Source organism: Manacus candei, unplaced genomic scaffold, assembly GCF_025592945.1.
Source record: "Manacus candei isolate 608988 ecotype Guabito, Panama unplaced genomic scaffold, ASM2559294v1 h1tg000005l, whole genome shotgun sequence".
Taxonomy (NCBI): Eukaryota; Metazoa; Chordata; class Aves; order Passeriformes; family Pipridae; genus Manacus; species Manacus candei.
Genome location: NW_026138053.1, coordinates 23,421,082 through 23,439,320, shown reverse-complemented (window position 1 = coordinate 23,439,320; position 18,239 = coordinate 23,421,082). Strand labels below are relative to the sequence as shown.

General features: G+C 47.3%; 2 protein-coding genes across 4 annotated transcripts in view; one reads left to right on the top strand and one right to left on the bottom strand.

The window, feature by feature from the left end:
* Positions 1–4,459, bottom strand: part of RGS8 (regulator of G protein signaling 8) — a 29,677-nt gene extending 25,218 nt beyond the window's left edge. For 2 of the 3 annotated variants that reach the window (XM_051807118.1, XM_051807140.1), the window contains exon 1: positions 4,358–4,459. In XM_051807118.1, coding sequence (XP_051663078.1) covers positions 4,358–4,444 — 87 coding nt within the window. In that variant the 5' untranslated portion in view covers positions 4,445–4,459. Of the gene's footprint in view, positions 1–527; positions 841–4,357 lie in introns of those variants that run through there. The other variant, XM_051807169.1, reaches the window with a different exon arrangement.
* Positions 1–16,445, top strand: part of CACNA1E (calcium voltage-gated channel subunit alpha1 E) — a 360,562-nt gene extending 344,117 nt beyond the window's left edge. The window contains exon 51 of the mRNA XM_051805647.1: positions 16,436–16,445. The gene's annotated coding sequence lies outside the window, so the exon portion shown is untranslated. The remainder of the gene's footprint in view (positions 1–16,435) is intronic.
* The last annotated feature ends 1,794 nt before the right edge of the window (positions 16,446–18,239 follow it).

Here is an 18,239-nt window from a genome sequence, read left to right as displayed (position 1 = left end):
AATTTCCTCCTGACCTGCTGACAGCAAACACACAAGCAGTGAACACGTGCAGCACTGGGAATGTTGGCTGTCCCTGGGGGGGAAGGAAGGAATTTGCCACTGTGTTCCCTGGACATTAATCTTCTCCCTCCCCAGGGTTCTTTTCACCATCCCTATTGTTTTCAGTGCCTCCCCACCTATTCCATGTGTTTTCACCATTGATCATCACTCAAATGATTTTTACCCAAAAACTTCTTCCAGACCAAACAGCTCCACCAGCTTCAACTGATGCCCTTTTCTGCCACCCAAATGAGAGATATGATTATGTGGCCTGAAGACATCTCTGCCTTCCAGCACGGCTGGCCTGACACATCCAGCAGGACCAGGAAGGCAGCTTTGGCTGGTGGTCATGTGGCTTTTGCCTCTCCAGGTACAGGGATGCTCCTCCTGGAGCTGGCAACTCTTCTCTGAGCTGGAAGATCAGAAGATGTTTGCACTGACTGGCTCATTTACTTGGCTGTGGGTTTGCCTCAAATAAACCCCTTCACCTTGACATTTAAGCAGACTTCTCCCTATCTTCTCACTCTTGTTCTGTGTCCTCGGGGGTCTGCTGCTGCTCTGGAATGCCATTATTTTTTGTTTAACGAGACATCACTCTGAGCCTGCCGCTGTCGCTTCCAATTCTCATTTTTGACTTCGTAGCCTTGTCATATTTCCAGTGATCCCTGCCACAAGGGCTTTGAGCTTCTTTGGGTTGTGTTTGCTCTTACTTTGCAGCTTTTGTTGGGTCCATGGCAGCGTCTCTCCTTTCTGGTGCAGTGCTGCAAGGAGCTTGTTCGAGGGGTGTGCTTTCACAACCTGCTAGTCCAAGAGGATTTTCTACAGTGCCAAGCAAACTATCCTGTTGCCTCTGAGATCTCTCCAGAAGATGCTCAGCAACCTGGTGTAATGGAAGGTGTCCCTGCCCATGGCAAGGTCTTGGAACAAGATGAGCTTTAAAGTCCCTTCCAATCCAAACCATTCTGTAATTCCATGTAGGCTCTGTGACTGCAAATTGCCAGTTACACAAGGCCAGCTGCCTCCTACAGTAGTCCTGGCTTTGGGAATTCAGGTGGGCTGCATGCTGCAAACCTGCAAAGCCTGTCTTTAGCTTTAGCTCAATGACAAACCTGCAGCCACAGCCCCCTTCTGTTGTATTCCAAGGGAGCTTTGGTCTTTTGCTGGAGGACTGGAAGGAACAACCACCCTTGACCTGGAGTGACACTCTGAGCAACTCTCTTGTGACATGAAGTGTCATTTGATCTCCTCCATGTTCATTCAGAATTTATCCAGAATCCAGACTGGTACCTGTATTGGGCCCAACCCCAAGGGAATTCAAATCAGTAATTAATTTACCTGCAGAGCTTTCTGTTCTCCACCCCTGTTTGCACTTAAAGCTGGAAAGAAATCGTCAGTAACTGACAACCAACTCTGCTCACTGTGCCAAGGCTGCCTGATGGCTTGTCTGAGTGGCCAGGGAAAACACCTTAGTTCAGCACAAGGTGACTTCCTTGGAAGGAAGGAATTAGGACTTACACAGATCACTTGCTAAACTGCAAAACAAACCACACATTTCTCTCACTTGTGAAGAGCCATCAGAACAGATCCCCCTTTTAAAAAAGATCTCCAGTAGCACTACGAAATATCCAGAGATGCAGCTCAGAGTGCTTTCAAGGGGTTAATTTATCCATTCCCCTTAAACCTCAAATCATTCTCCACACCAGCCCAGGCAGGAGGAAATCCTGAAAGGTGAAATAAGGGGAGCTTGAGTTTCAGGTACAGGTGAGGAAATCAAGCAGCTGATACACTGGATGGTAGGTTGATCAAAGAAGCCACCTCACATGTGCTAACAAGGAGATAGGAGACACCCACCGAGTCAAACTCCCCTTGAAAATGAAAGAATACGTTTAAAAATAAAAATGAGTTACATAAAGTGTGATCTACAGTTCTGTCTCTGGCTTAGCTCGAGAGCATGGCAGCTATTTAAATTCTCTCCTGTGTCAATGATAAGAGTGTCTCCTGGACATGTTTGTGGCTCTCGGGCATCACAATTGCCGTGGCAGAACAGATGCTTCCGCTGCGAGATGGCTCCTGGCCCCTGCCTGTGCTCCACGCTCCTTCCCCAGTTCCTCCAGGCAGGTAGGACACAAAAAACCAACAGCAAAGCAGAGTGGGAGGCTCCAGGCTGAGAGGGGCAGACAGGAATCAAAGGGAAGAATTTCCCCTTTAAAGCACTTTGTTACAATTTCGTAATTGTTCTCTGAGGAACCACGCTGCCATGCCCAGGAGCAGCTCCACGCAAAGAAGCGCGTCGTGCCTCTGTGTGCGCGTTGGAGAGGATGCTGTTAGTGTGGAGCAGGGAGGCAGAAAGGATTGGAGTTGACACAGAGCTGCTCTGTGCAGCCTTGGAGCCCTCCCAGCTCCCAGCGTCGCTGCTGCTGTCAATATGGCAGCGGCTGTAACGCAGGCAGTGTGTGTGGCTGGGAAGCCGAGACAGATCCACCCCAACAGGCAGAGTTCCACAGCGATCCCCTGCCACAGATTCTCTGTGCCTCCGAGGTTTTGATTGAGATCTGGTGCTCGGCACAGGCCAGGGAGTGAGGCTTGCTGAGAGATGAGGTTAATTTTCTGCTAAGAGATCATCCGAGGTGCTTGCTAGCAACCTGCATTTTGTGAGCTGAATACTGCAAACTAGCTGTTTACCCACTGCTAAAAATCAGCCCCAAGACCTCAGGGTTGCGGTCCCAAATCCATTTATGATGGACAAGGTCTGTGCTGCTCTGCTCTTATCGCTGTTATTTCAAAGACTTGGGCTTACAGGGCATCCAGGTCCCACAGCAAGGATTTACCAGGGCTGTTAACCCTGCATGGATACACAATGTGGGACTGGCAGGTCAGTCCCACCACAGCAAAACACCTGAGCACGTGCTTCACTTGAAACACACAAGAAGCCGAATGGGTATTTGTAGGATGAAATACAAACAGAGTTAGCCACAAGGGTGAGCTGGGATTTCTCTTTCATCTCTGGAGGCTGTTGCTCTAGCCTTAACTAAAATATAAATGAGGTGAGTGAGATGGGCTCGTCCTCTTTCTGCAGCAGACGGTGGTTCTTTCATAAAAATGTCTGCTGCATCCAGCACTGATCCCTCCTCAGGAAACTGGCTGCAATCAGTGCCTGTGTCCTGCCGGGCTGGATAGAGATGCTCACTGAGCTCTGCCAACGCCTGCACCAGTCAAGCCCTAAGGCCCGGGCAACATCCCCAGAGCCGCATGGAAGGACAGCAGGGCAAGAGGCCAGGCTTGTCCCAGTGCTGCTTTGGAGGAGCCCGGGGCTTCAGGGACAAGAGAAGGGCAGCACAACAGCAAAGAGAATGCTCAGCCCATTCATTATGCAACCTGTACGCTCCCCAGATGGAGGAATGCAACGGCATTCCGCTGGGATGGGGTGCAGACATAATCAGCCACAGGGAGAAGATGCCAACACAACGGGTCCCTTGTATTTGTTAGCTGTGCCAAACAACCGGCTCACTTCCCCCACCCATCAAAGAGCAAAGAGATGACCCTCACCGCTGCAGGGGTCTCCATGAGTTACAGCAGCCCTGCGGATGGGGCAGTAGGAAAATGAGCCCCCCCCAGGTTTAGCTCCCTGCTCTTCCCCCAAAGAGTGCACATGCCTCTGCCATCTGCAAGTTTTCATTACAGTCTCAGCTCGATGCAGCTCTCTTGCCTCCAACACGGTCTCTTTTCGCTCCAATTAGTCTTATTTTTAACCAGCTCAGCCCCAGCATTCAGCCCGGGTGTTAGTCACAATGTCACAGATAGCCAAATATTCAAAAGAAACACAATCCACCATTTTAAAACCGCAACAATAGCAAAGCAGGGGGGAAAAAATGCAAAGATGGTGAAGATCTCAGAGGTGCAGGCACCAGCACAGGCTGATGTTTTCTCCCAGCATCAAAGGCCCAGCGCTAATCCCTTTGCAACGGAGATCACCCCAGAACCAGTCCCGCTCCTCCATCAGCCCAGCCAAGGCTGGGCTGGGCTGAGTGTAAGAAACATGCTGCTCTTTCCCTGCCTGCTAATTACAAGCAGTGTCTGTGTCCCTTTGACCATTCATAAGACACCACAGGAAGATTAATGCACAGGGAGAAGCGCTGCCGTGCCATTAATAGGGGTGACATCCCAGCAGCACCCTTCCCCTCCCGCTCTGCCTGCGGAGTCATTCTTTCCCGCAGGAAACTGGGGCAGGAGCAAGGAAAAATCCCTCCCCCAGGGGCTCGTGGCCAAGTGAAGGACCACAGGGCCTTTCATGACCCACCAAGGCCCTCCTAGCTCTTACCTGTCTTGCAGCTACGTGGCTTTTGGTGCTTGATGGACATGGCTGGTTGGGGCCCTGAGGAACAGTGTCTGCAGACTCCCGGTGCATCGGGGAGGGCGAGGGACCCAGCCTGGCCACAGTTATCTCCGCAAGAGCAGCAGCACTGTGCCACTTTTCCTGGCTCCCCAGCCCTGCATCTCGTGAAAAGAACAAGAGCTGGTGGAAGGAGGGGGGTTACGAAAGAGAGGGAAGGGGGAGAAGGGAGAGCGGGAGCGCGCTCTCGCAGATGCACACACACAGAGCAGACAGAGGCTTGTATAGGATGGCACTGCCTGACTTGCTCTCATTATTGCCGCAGGCTGGCTGCTGCCCATGGAGAACTCGCCAGCATCCGCTGCTGACCGGGGGCACGGTGGGGGAAAGGGACAGGGAAGAGATTAGGACCTCATGGACCATCGGAGCAAGGAAAACTACCGCCTGGGCACAGGGGACTTCGATGTCTTTGTTTGCTTATACCTGGAAGGGGAAGAGCTGTGCTAGGGGGCAGGAAGGGATCACAGTGACAGAGAGTTCAGATTTTCATGGATGACTCCTTTCTTCCTTTGAACATAAAACAAATTCCCAAGCCCAGTCCTCTCAGGGATGGTGTAGGGCTGGCCTGACCCAAGGCTTTTAAAGATGGCATTGCATCGAGACAGACAGAAAGTGGGTTGCACATACCCAAAGCACCAGCACAAAGCTCAGCCTCCCCCTCTCATTCCCATCATCTGGGTTGTGCCAATAAAGATCTAAAGGCCTGGCAGGGGTGTTGGAGGGGGTGGAAAGACACTCCAGCCATGACACCTCCCCTTTGGATGCTGTGAGGAAGCTGCATGCAGAGCTGCCAGCAGTCCCTGACACTGCTGATCTGCTGCAATGACAGACCCAAAACACAGGGATTCAGACATCCAGCTGTAATCCTCCCCAAAGGGACACCAATTCCTCACTCCACAGGTTTTTACAATGGGCTGTTCTAAAGCATCACATGCTTAGAAGTGTGTACCCCTCTGGAAGGAAGCAAGAGCTTTGTGCCTAATGCCTTTTTCAGCTTTTTGAAAGCTCTCACACCTCTTCCCCTCCTCTGTTCCAGTGCTTTACCACTCAGAGGGGCTGGGTCTCACCTGAGGGGCTCGGTTTGGTCAGAAGGATTAAAATGGAAGCCAAGTCAGAAAACCCCAAAACTCCCAGTCACCCTTTTATGGCAGCTTCCCACTCTAAGGTTTCCCACTGGTGTTTGCAGACACATGGATCTCTAGCCACAGGGCTGCTGTTAATAGAAATCAATGGCTGATGCACAGAATTACAATCACAGTTTCCAAGTCAATACCCTCCAAAGCAGTTAAGCTGAGAGTGCCAGGCCCACCTCTATCTCTAAGTGGCCGTGTTCAATAACGCACCTTTAAGACTCACCTGAGATCACACACACGTTTTTACAGTAGAGCAGGACAGGAGCAGTCCTACTGAGCCAAAATCCAGCACTCTGCCTGCCTGCCTACTCCACTGGCCTCAGGACACTGGCACCCAGCTCCAGGAAATCTTCCCCCTCACGGGTCACTTTGCCAAGAGCTGTCAGAACGTATTTCAAGTCCCAGCATTCCATCAGCCCTGCAACAGAAAAGGTCTCACCGTGGATCCATAGTTGTGGATGGCTTCTCTGCCTGCAGCAGCCCACACAGGGACCAAGGGATGATCACTTCAGGACCTATAACCAGGTATCCCATCCTTATTCCCACCACAAGAGGAGCAGGAAGCTGAGGTTTGATGGTATGTCAAGATCCTGATTGTTTTCCCGCCACAGAGAGAGCCCAGTGGTACTGTGGAGCTGGATCCCTTTAGGATGCTGAAGAAGGGAGCAATATCACTGCAAAGGGGGGGTGCAGGCATCTCTCTCCCAGGTCTCTGCATGGGCATTACTTACATCACTAATAAAGCTGCCCAGAGTCCCTGTGGATGCACGTCAGCTTTCTTACACCCCAGGGCTGGGAGATTTCCAAGTGACATCCATTCCCCATAGGGCTTTTTTTTAATGCAGATACACTGCAGTGCCATCTCCCAGTATGTCTGGGGGAGGTGGGCATGAACTGTCTTTGGGAAAATAATACCCATATCAGAGTCTTCCGGGGAGCGAGGAGCCATCTGCTCCATGCCCCAAAGCAGGAAGCCAAACTTCCAGTCTCCAGGAAGGCAGACCCTCCAGCATCCTGGCAGTCATGAGGCTGGGGTCTGACGTTCCCAGAGGGAGGGGAAAAAAAGGACAAGGCACCTCAGGTGATTTGCAGCGTTGTGTCCAGGACTCACAAGGGGACGCTGCCAGTGCCACTGCCCGTCACTGCTGTGAAGGCTTTGTAAGGGCAGGGACAGCTTCTCTCTGGGTGATCCAGGATTTCCAGCTGCGTGTGAAAAATCAGGTTTGTTTTGTACACATGCAAAAGCCTAAACTTAGCGAGCAAGATGTTAATTTGTGAGGGGAAAATAGGCCATATTTATGTAACTGTGAAAAGCTGCAGCAAAGGCTACGGATCCAATGGGAGAAGAGTGTGTGCTCCGAGCTAACGGCTTTGTCAAGAGCTCCAGCAACTGCATATTCACCGCCCCACACCCCAAAGAACCAGCTTTGAGGCCTTCCAGGCTAAGAATAGAGGTCTTGTTGTGTTTGCTGCTCCGCAGCCTGGGTTTTGTCCGGGATTAGAGGCACCAGGGTGTGGAAGCCCGGCTGAACGAGCACTGCAAACGGCAGCATCTCTGCCTGCCTGCGAGCAGGGCAGGGCTCCGGGCTCGGCAGGGATGGAGAGCACAGAATAAAGGGTGAATTCATCCACAGCCACACAGGACAGCATTAGTGCTGGCCCTCTGCTCACAGAGACGTCCCCCGTGGTGGATGGGGCACCCGCGAGACACGACTCCCTTGTGCACAAACAAAACCCAAGCATCTCTCCAAGCAGGCAGCTGGGGCAGTGCCATGGCCCAAATTAGCAGCTCATCCTGGCTGTGAAGCCTGATGGCTTGGATCCACCCTGGGAACCCCAGTCCCTGCAGGGACAGACAGCTTCCCGCTGGCCCATGACATTTCTTTCCCCTTCCATTCACACACACATTCTCTGCCCTACTTAAACCAGGTCATGAATCCAGCAATCCCCAGCCTTGGAAATGGAAACCCCAGAGCTCGTCACTCCAGGGTTTTTCAGACATTCCACACTTAAGAGGTCTTTCAGCTCCAGAAATCATCATGTGGCAGTGCTGGCACTGGTGGGAAACAGCATGATACTGCTACTTTTCTGGCTTGGAATTTGTGACCCTGGGATGCTGGGGAAGCCTTTTATGGGCTAAACTGGGCTTGCAAATGGCAGCAAAGGCAAACTGATTCCTATAGGGAAACCAAGAGAAAAAAAGGACTGAACTGTGGATGATTCTGTGGCCTCTGGCTCCACTAGTCCCTGATCCTGGGGCCATATTCCTGGACACTCATCTGAAACCAGCAAGGGATGAGACTTCCAGAAAGGATGGTGACCTGGGGATTTGAGTACCTGTAGCAGAGTGCAAGTCAGAGGCAGCACTGAGCAAAGGCACTGACTGCAGACAGCTGTACTGGAACTTCTGTGTGTCTGAAGTCCAGCCTAGGAGGTGAGAGAAGCCACCACATCAACAGGGACCAACAGACCAAAGGCTACAACTGATATTAGGTGTTGTTTTCAAATAAAAGGGGACAGAAATTAGTCTTTTGAAACATGCAAGGAAAAGCTCTGCAAAACAGATTAATTTCCTGAGGGAAAGCATAGTCTCTGGAGAAGGTCTTTCTTGCTAAAACATCACATAACAGAGCAGTCTCTTGGGAAAGGACTCCTCAGATAACCTGTCTCTCTCCTAAAGTAAATGCCCATGGGAGCAACACTCTTGGCAAAGTGTTTCTGGGGAAAAAAAAAAAAAAGATTTATAAAACCTGTTATTGATTCTGCATTTACCCTTGCTGCAGCAGCAACACACAGAGCTCAGAGGTGAGCCATCATCTTCCAGTGCTCCTTCCTAATCAGAACTGAGAAGGATATAACAAGTCCTGCTGCTCTCTCATTTCCTCCAGCTGTAGCTCACGGATCACTCAAACCAACCCGCTGTGAGCAGCAACTCCACAAAACGTGTTCTGGAGTCACATTCTGGCTTTGTGGAGCACAACAACAGGGGGCATCCCATCTGTTGCTGTTTGCTTAGCCCTTGCATTGCTGAACTAACATCTGGGAACACTGCTGAGCCTCCTGCTTAAAGAGCAGTGCGCTTGGAGAAGAGACGTGTGTGTCTTTACCTTCTGTGAAAGATGGATTGACCTGAGCACCATTTGGCAAAGAACAACAGGCCTGAGAACCAAGTCATCCCACTCCACTGCCCAGGCTGCTGCAATTAGATGCTCTCATGACACTGGCCACAGTCCAGACACTTGGCCAAACACAGTCCAGCCACTTTGACCCTGAGAATTGGCTCCTATGCCTGGAAAGCCACATGCCAGCTCTGACTAAGCACCTGCAGATTAATTCATCTTTCAGATTTCTATCAGTGTAGCCCAGCAAAACCTAGAGCCACACTGTGAGCCAGCAGAAAGTCCCTTATAAATAGCCATGAGTTGGGAAGGTCTGAAAATTCTATAGGAAATGCCCACAGAGGCAGAAGACAGCAACTGAGCACCATTAAGAATCTGCTGCAGGGAGCATCAGAGACCAACCCTTCTGCTCCTGGCAATGCCTACAAGGCCAGCAAAGACTCTGGAAGTCTTAGGGAAAGGAAGGCAGAAGCATTCTAATGCCAGGCCATGCAGCTTGTACTGTGTGTTAATGCCATAAAACTGTATTTATTAGCCAAATTGTGCATATCCTGCTTACATAAGGACCCCTTATGCATGACTCGAGACCTCCAAACAAGGTGACGTACAGAGAGAGGGTTATATTTCAGGATTTTCCATCACCTGCCTTTGCACAGACACTGTTTTCCTGACAGTAGGCAGATGAGATGTTCCTGAGTCCCCACAGCTGCAGGGACAAGTGAAGCTGCTCCAGATGATTCTGAGCTCAGACTGACTACAAAGGCAGCATGGATGCAAGTCCTAGGAGTCCTGTGGACTTCAGGCAATACCCACAATATGCAAAGGTACTAATGTAAAGACCCTCTCTGCTCTTAAAAAATCTTGTATTGGGAACGTGATCATCCTCAGGGACTGTGAGGTTAAAACTGAGAGAAATATGCAATGAGATTGAGGGGGGAAAAAAAAGATGGACTTTCACAACTACCTGAATATCAGTATCTCTCCCTCTTGCAAAACACCGACACCTGCTAAATAAGATGGAGTGGTCACATTTAAAACAGTCACAACACACAGGCATAACAGGTCAGCTCAGCACGGGCCAGGAATTGAGCTTTAGGGCAGAAAGAAGAGAACCCGATTTATTCACCCCATCAGCTCTCTCACATCAGTCTCTGCCTTCCCTGCTCACAGACAGGAGGAAGCAGCTTTTCTGCATCAAATGGGATCACTCAACACCCAAGTCACGAAGCACCAAGCAAACAACGCTGCTCTTGGCCGGACCAGGAGCACGGACTGGGGGTTGTGGCAGCACACAGGGTCTCCTCAGGAGCACGGCTGCAAACCCCAAAATTTGGTATTCTGAGTGAGAGCACACCACTCTGAGCAGGAGGAAGAGACAGCAATGTGTGTTTTGCTGCCTGCATGACAGTTTACACCCCGGCATGGTATTTGCCTTTGCACAACAGGACAAGTTTGTTGACTCATGTTTAGTGTGTGACCCAGTATAAACACCAGCAGCTTCTGCTGTCAGAACAGCCGGTGTCTGCTGCTGGCTACAGAGCTGGCTTCTCCTAAATACAGCACCTCGCACTAATCTGATGGCATGGCAAATTCCTGGGTTTTCTGTGACCATTTCTAAGTTTACCAAGGCTTGAAACCCAGGCTTATCCTTCTCCCACTAGCCTACAGATTCTCCAAACCTGTACTAGTTTGATAATAAATATAGGGAGTTACATTTTCTAGTCACTATCCCAGATTGAATGTTCCTGGGACAAGCATCTAAAAATACATACTTAATTTAACTTGTAGCAGCTTTCCAGTACCTAAAGGGGGTTTTACAAAAGGCCAGAGAGGGACTTTTCACAAGGGCATCTAGTGACAGGACAAGAGAGAAGGGCCTTAAGCTGAAGGAGGGTAGATTTAGATTAGATATTAGTAAGAAATTCTTCCCTGTGAGGGTGGTGAGGCCCCGGCACAGGTTGCCCAGAGAAGCTGTGGCTGCCCCATCCCTGGAAGTGTCCAAGGCCAGGCTGGATGGGGCTTGAAGCAACCTGGTCTAGTGGGAGGTGTCCCTGCCCATGGGAGGGGTTTGGAATGAGATGATTTTTAAGGTCCTTTCCAATCCAAACCATGGTTCTATGATCATCCAACCATTCTGGACCCAGCTTCATCTTGAGTCTGACATAGTATGACTGCCAAAAAGACTTGGCATTTGTCATGTACTGCCTCTCCTCTAGCAATAAGACCTTTTAATCTTGTCATAGGATGATATTATTTTGGTTTGAGATGACTCTCCTCCAAATAGCCACATGCTTTACCTGTCCAACATCTTCCAAACCTGTGTTTTTGTTTCAGATTTTTTTCCTCCTGCAAATGAAAATTGAACTGATCCGTAATCACCCAGGTCCTCTTTCTTCCTTCTAGAGATAAGTACTGAATGACTTTTACAGCAGTCTGGTTCCCCACCTATCCACCCAAATTTGTCAAAAATCGCCACTAATTATTCTGAAATCACTTCACAGCTAACTCTATTAAAATTCCTGACACCCAGGCAGCTTGAGAATGCCTGATTTCCCAAGAGCCCTCTTGAATGTAATTTTTTCCCCTCTATTCTAAGCAGAGACCTCACTATTTGTCATTATCACCAGCAGTGCTAGTCAGCACTTCTTTCTCTTGAACTTCCTAACAGTGACAACTATGAAAAATAAACATTTTGGCCTTCTTGACATTTTTTTGATAGGTCTTTCTGTTCCCACGATTATCCCACGCGTGCATTACCTATGCGAGGAGGACCAAGGAAAGTGCTGACCTCATTTGTTGTGCTACCAGGACTACTGAAAGGAAGGGTTGTCACAGCCAGAACAAGTGTTCCTTACCTTGAGGGATTATGATGAAGCAAAATGCATTTTTCCTGCAGGTTTGGAGAATAAACTGAGCCCACGGTTACAACGGGAAAAGCGTTGTTATTCATTTAGAAGTGGCACTTTAGGTTGCTACCACCAAAAACTTATTCCCAACAGTCCAACACTCCATCTATCAAACAATGCACGAAATGTTACAAATGGCAACTGGTAAGTGGTAACCATTTGTGTAGTCTCAGAGTGCCCTGAAAAAAGATGTGGATAAGCACAGGTGGTGCCGGGAGGCATCGCCTCCAGAAGCCCCTGCAACAGGGACCACAGGGACTAAGGGAATTGGAGTCATCCACAGTCACAGAGATCAGCATGAGCAATCCTAGCTCCAGGGAGGGAGAAAAAAAACCCCAAAACAAACCTACAGCAGTTCAAAAGCAAAGTCAAGAGAAATGCCAGAGCTGCCAAAGAGGTCACAGAGGTACTCAGCTCAATTAGAAACATCCCACTGTTCTGAGCATCATGTTCAAGTCCTGACTGCTGAGAGCAAGGTGAATTAAGCAACTCACCCTCCTGGGCACCCTCATAGTTAATCTGCTTTCATGATGGACACAGCCTTCAGCAGACTTTGGTGAGACTTTTCATCCTCAATTTTCCTTATCTTCCAGGTATACTTAATAAACTGTAAATCAACTTCCACGTTAAATGACATTTTCTGCTTACGAATTTGTTGAAATGCCTACAATTTTCTATAAGTATATTCCCTACAATTTTCTATAAGTATATGATGTCTGTTCTCCATAATAAGATGCATAGTATCACAGAATTTATATATCAACACACAATGTGCACCTCCAGCTTTTAGTTCCCACTACTGCGAAAGGCTAAGGAACAAAGCAGCAACCTACTTTATGATTTCAAAGGGAACATTAACCCCTAGGAAAACACACAAAAATCTTCTGTCTGTGTCACTCGATATTTAAAGAACAGCTTCGGTATTTCATACTGTTGCATAATAGATTCTGATTATTTTGACACTTCCCAGTATTTTTAAACCTTTTTAAGCAGGAGCCATGGGGAGGCAGCATGAATTAACTGCACCTTATTTTATTTCTGTCAGCTAATTCCTATATCCTCCAAACCTCCATCACTTACTCCTATTCCCCATTGGAGCTGCAGCAGCTGTTTAGGAGGTCGTGCAGTGTGCTGGATCCAAAAGTCTGGTCCTAGTTGAAATAATGAAGGGCCCCTCACCAGCCATCCCCCAAATGCTTTGATCAGTGCTGCCAACGAAGCAGTGAGGAGCAGAAAAAAAGGGATGGAAATGACCTTGATGTGAAGAAAAAGGTCTGCAGGTTCCCAGCCTTAACAGAAGGTTTTTCAGGTAGCATTAATAAAATGATAAACTCACAGAAATTGCCCTTCAGAAAGCATCATTCCAGCTGAACATCATCCTGACTACAAAGTACTTCTCTGTGTATTAATTCAGTCAGCACAGATACTTAGCTGGTGAGTCTACATTTAATACATGTTTATACTCATTAATATTTATCTCATCTTCCACAAATGAAATTAGTAACGGCACGCCAGATATTTTCTTCGCATGGCTCCTGCGAATGCATTAAACACAGCAAGCCATCTCCAGAGGCAACTGTGGGCAGAGCATGGCCCTGTGTGCTTCTGTGGCAGCTGTGCTAAAATTATGCTCCTCCCATTAAAAGAATCCTTTTTTTGCCGGATCTGGCTTTAGTTATAGAATATTAACAGTGAAAATAGGAAATGAGAATTCATGGCTTCATATGCTTTCAGTTTAAATTCTATTTAAAGCATTCTTGGGATTTTTACAAGACATCTTAAACGTCCAAATCAAGCTCTTGCTTTCCATAATTGCTTTTTTAATTTTTTACTATGAATGCAACATGGTACTTTTTATTTAAATACCAGCATGTTTTCCTTGCATAGAAGCATGGGAGGTTAGAGATGAGTGAGCTTCCTACGTGAGGTGTAACCACAGAATCACAAAACAGTTTGGATTGGGAGGGATCTTAAAAAACATCTCGTTCCAACCCCATGCCATGGACAGGGATACCTCCCACTAGACCAGGTTGCTCAGAGCCCCATCCAGCCTGGCCTTGAATACTTCCAGGGATGGGGCAGCCACAGCTTCTCTGGGCAGCCTGTGCCAGGGCCTCCTCACCCTGATGGGTAAGAATTTCTTCCTAATATCTAATCTAAGCCTACTCTGTCAGTTTGAAGCCCTTCTCCCTTGTCCTGTCACTGCAGGCCCTTTAAATAGTCTCTCTCCATCTTCCTTGTAGGTTCCCTTCAGGTACTGGAAGGCCGGAATTAGGTCTCTTCTCCAGGCTAATCCTGGGATGCTCCCTCAATACCCTGCGTGACCTTGAGCTAGTCAGCCTGTCATCCACCCACATCTCCTCCCGGTTCTCTGGTGGGTTTGTACAGAGCTGCAAAAAAGCAGCAATCCTACAGTTACTGGGGGCTGTATCACCCCAGAGAAATCTCGCAGCTCTTTTCTCTGAACATTGTTGTTTTGCCACTTCAAGTGAAGTGATGCTGTGTGAAAGGACGGGAGTTGCCCAGTCCTTCTCCTCAAAGCCCTGGCCCTGTAATTGCTGTCAAATTAGTTCTGTTCATGCTGCAAGAAAAATATACTTAAGGCTTTTCTTTTACAGAACCGTACTGGACATCTTTTTCCTTTATATACAAATAAAAATCTAATGACAAGAAAAATTGAATAGATGACAAACAAGGAGCCTGCATTTCAAAGGACACAATCAAAGAGCTGAAGCCTTCAACTGCAATTCTCTTCAGATTGCTCAGTAAACAAGTCAAATTCTCAGGACTGAGAGTGTTTTAAATCTATCACTCTCCAAATAGAGGATAATATAAAAAAATCCAGTAGTACACGGTGATTGTTGTTCCAGAGGAAACTGCCACCAAACATATCACTTGTACCAACTGTTCTCAGAAATGTTTTTATATCGTTCACTTTGATATACAGCCTGCTACTTGGGCAAGTAGAAAGTGTTGCCAAAGCTTGCTGCTTGCTTTTTCAGGGACTTTGTGATCTTTCTGAGCTGTTAATACTAAATATATATATTTATAAGTACATGGTTAATAATAGTTTTTGTACTAAAAAAGTACCTAGTCACTGAAACTGAAGGTTGATAAATAGAAACAGCAACACACATTGGGTAAAAAAAACCAAACAAAACAGCCAAGAGCAGCATCCTCCTTCGGCCATCCAGCTGTCAATGGGTGTATGGAAAGTCACTGCCAATAGCACAGGAGGTATGAAGGGATTTCCCCAGAAAGGCAGGTGAAATCAGCTAAAACTGTACTGCCTAAAACAGAGGAGATTGAGAAACAGAGGATATTAATGCATGAAGTGATAAGCGGAATGGAAAACTCAGAAGCAATTTGAATATCATTCCTTCTATAAGCTACATAGGAAGGTGCCTTGTGGAATGATCAGATGAGAGGTTTTAAATTAAGCGAGAGGAACTAGTTTTTAGAATAACACATAATTTAACAGAAGTCATGGCTATAAAAATGTAGAAGGGAGCCTACAAGAAAGATGGCAAGATGCTTTTTGCAAGGCCATGTAGTGACAAGACAACGAGGAATGGGTTTAAATTGAAAGAGAGTAGGTTTAGATTAGATATTAGGAAGAAAATCTTCCCTGTGAGGGTGATGAGGCCCTGACATAGGTTGCCCAGAGAAGCTGTGGCTGCCCCATCCCTGGAAGTGTTCAAGGCCAGGCTGGATAGGGCTTGGAGCAACCTGGGATAGTGGAAGGTGTTGGAACTAGATGATTTTTAAGGTCCCTCCCAATCCAAACCATTTTAGGATTCTAGGATTCTAGGAAATACAAATATATCTAAAATGCGACCAAAATAATGGGAGAACCATCCACAACACTTTTCTGCTCTACAGTTAACACAAAGACTATCAAAACACAACAAGCAAGCTGGCACCTGATGGGTTACTAGAGGCAAATGTGACCAATCCATTTGAATGTATCTGTCACGGAGCTCTGCTTGCTGTAAATTGTGGCTGGCACAGCTGGTGACTGCATGTAATCATCATTTTTTAATTACATAAAACAATGCTTTGGAAAAAAAACCACAACAAATTAGAACACAAGCCTAAAATCAGAGCCCAAACGTTTAGAGGTGAAGTCATGTGAAGCTGACATGGGGGATTGCCATCTGGTACCGTTTAGGGGGCTGTTGGTGCCTGTGCCTTTCCTGCTGCTGTTACATGGGCTGAAGAGCACAGGAACCACCCTCACCAGGCCACTGGTTACAACAGCAACCAAACAAACCACCATGCAAGCAACCAGAGGTAAAAATTAACGGGGGAAAAATATAGAAATCCTCACATTTGAGAGCATAAGTTCTCTTTATCCTTCTGCTCTTCCCGTTATAGACTCATTTTCTGGGGCTGCCTTCATCCATCAGACGCTGGGCATCGGTGCAGCACCACCCGACACCGTACCTGCTCCATCCCTCCCACTGGGAGAGATGCTGGTGAAATCCAGAGCAGCAGTCATGACTTTCCTGGGGCTGGGAATGTGCAAGGCACCACCTCCTGCTCACACCCAGAAGCACTGGGTCCAGGAATAGCTTTGTACACCCAAGTAATGTCCTCTGGTTTCCACCACACTGTGTCCTTTACATCAGGTCTGAACTAAGGTCACTATGCTCTCCAGGAGAGAAGAACAATATACACCAGTGTCCTTCTGTCAGAATCAAACTACAGGGGAGTAACAGTACAGAGCAGTTCTCACCTTTTCCCCATGGGATAAAACAGTGGGTATAAAATCCAGCTGCAAACAGCTGAAACCATTCTTTGACTATTTTGAGCTGACTTAATACAAATGATAATATTTTCATATAGCAGTGGTGTGTTTTCAGCAGAAGTAGGAATTAATGAGCACCCTGAACCTCTGTGTATCTGCAGCCCAGGATTACACAAAGCTGCTGTGTTATATTGTAATTTAGTAAGTTATATTGTAATTTAGCTAACTCTACAGAGAGATACCAGCATAATACAGGATTAAACTCCAGCTTGAGTTCTGAAAACACTTCCTGTCTTTAAAGCAGTCTGTACAAAACTCTTGCAGCCAAATTCACCCAAACCACCCGGGATGGCTGAAATCAAAGGCTGCAATCTCTCCCCAGCTTGGTCTAACCTGGAATATTCTGGATAGGCTTGGAAACTTTCAAGAAAAACAAAATAAAACAACTAACACTTTGGCTGCTGAGAATCCCACCAGCACGTTACATTCCTGTTCTGGAGGGGGAAAAATACACTGAAACACACCAGAAACTTATCTCTGCTGTTACAGAAGGGTAGCATAAATAAAGGGTAGAGGGTTGTTCAGTCAAATCTATTGAAACATAACCAGTCAGTTCTTCTACAGGTGGGGAATAAACTGTCTCCATTTTACCAGTGTTTTGTTCAGATCCAGCAGAAGAAAATCAGCAAGCTGGTGGGATCAAAGGAGTACAGAGGCCTTTTATCCAACCCTGGCTCCTGCAAGTGCATTCCTTGTACAATCCTATCACCCCCTCTGATGTTCACATCCCATCCACGCAGTCGTGAAGTTCTCTGGAGTGGAGAAGACCATGCCAGGGAATATTCAAAAAGCAGAAGCTGATCTGTTTTAGCACAGATCCAACACAAATCCTCAGGGAGTACCCTGATGATTCCATTCCCAACAAAGCCACCAATACCCAATCATGTCAAACCACGCAGCGATACAGACCCACCAGCTTCTTCTTACACACCACACCCTTCATGAAAAGATTAACTCTTAATAGGAGTCCAGAACTTGGCATCTTCTATCACAGCTGACATAGCAGCATTTCTTCACAGGTCTGTCTGACACAGGAAAAATAATGAGGAGTAGAAGCAACAGAGGGCCTGTGAAATCTTGCACCTCGTGGATTATTTTTAAAAGGTGTTTCTGATAACACTGTGCTGGTTTTAACATCTATTTTCAGGATCACAGGCCAGCAGCTTTTCTCCAGCAAGCACGAACATACTGGTCTGCAATATGACCACCCCTGAATTCCATGGATTTCTTTGTAATGCCTGTCTATTCTTGCTTCTACCAAGATATGCAGCCAAGTGTGCCAACCAGACTGTGGTTTCAGTGATTTTCTGTAAATCAGGCTGCCACAAGCCCGAGCAAAACCTTTCACAATGCCCTATAAAACAACAACAACAAAATTAATATCCTCTTTGTGGCAACATTCACACAACACTGGCAAACTCACACACTTGTCTTGTAAGCCACCTTCATTCACAAGTCCAAGCACAAATGGCTTGCACGGATTTGGGACGCATCTTTTCCACTGACCTAATTGAAGCAGGATGGCAGCAGCTCCAACAACATGTTTTGTTGGATTTTTTTCCCCCCTGTAGCTGTGTCACACACTTATAACTGCAGTGAGTCCTTAATATAGCAGTGGGTAAACAAGCACCACACAAAGCAGCTTGCACAAGAGGGACGTGGAGGGCTCGGAGACAGCTCCCTCACATGTTCTAACGAGTGCTCACAAAAAGAATGTTCCAGGCAGTGTTACATTTCTGCCTAAGCCTCTTAGAGCATCACTTTCCCTTTGAACGCTTGATAATCCTAATTTGGGACTTGTCAGAGGTAAACAGCATTTGCCTTTGCAAACAGGTACTGACC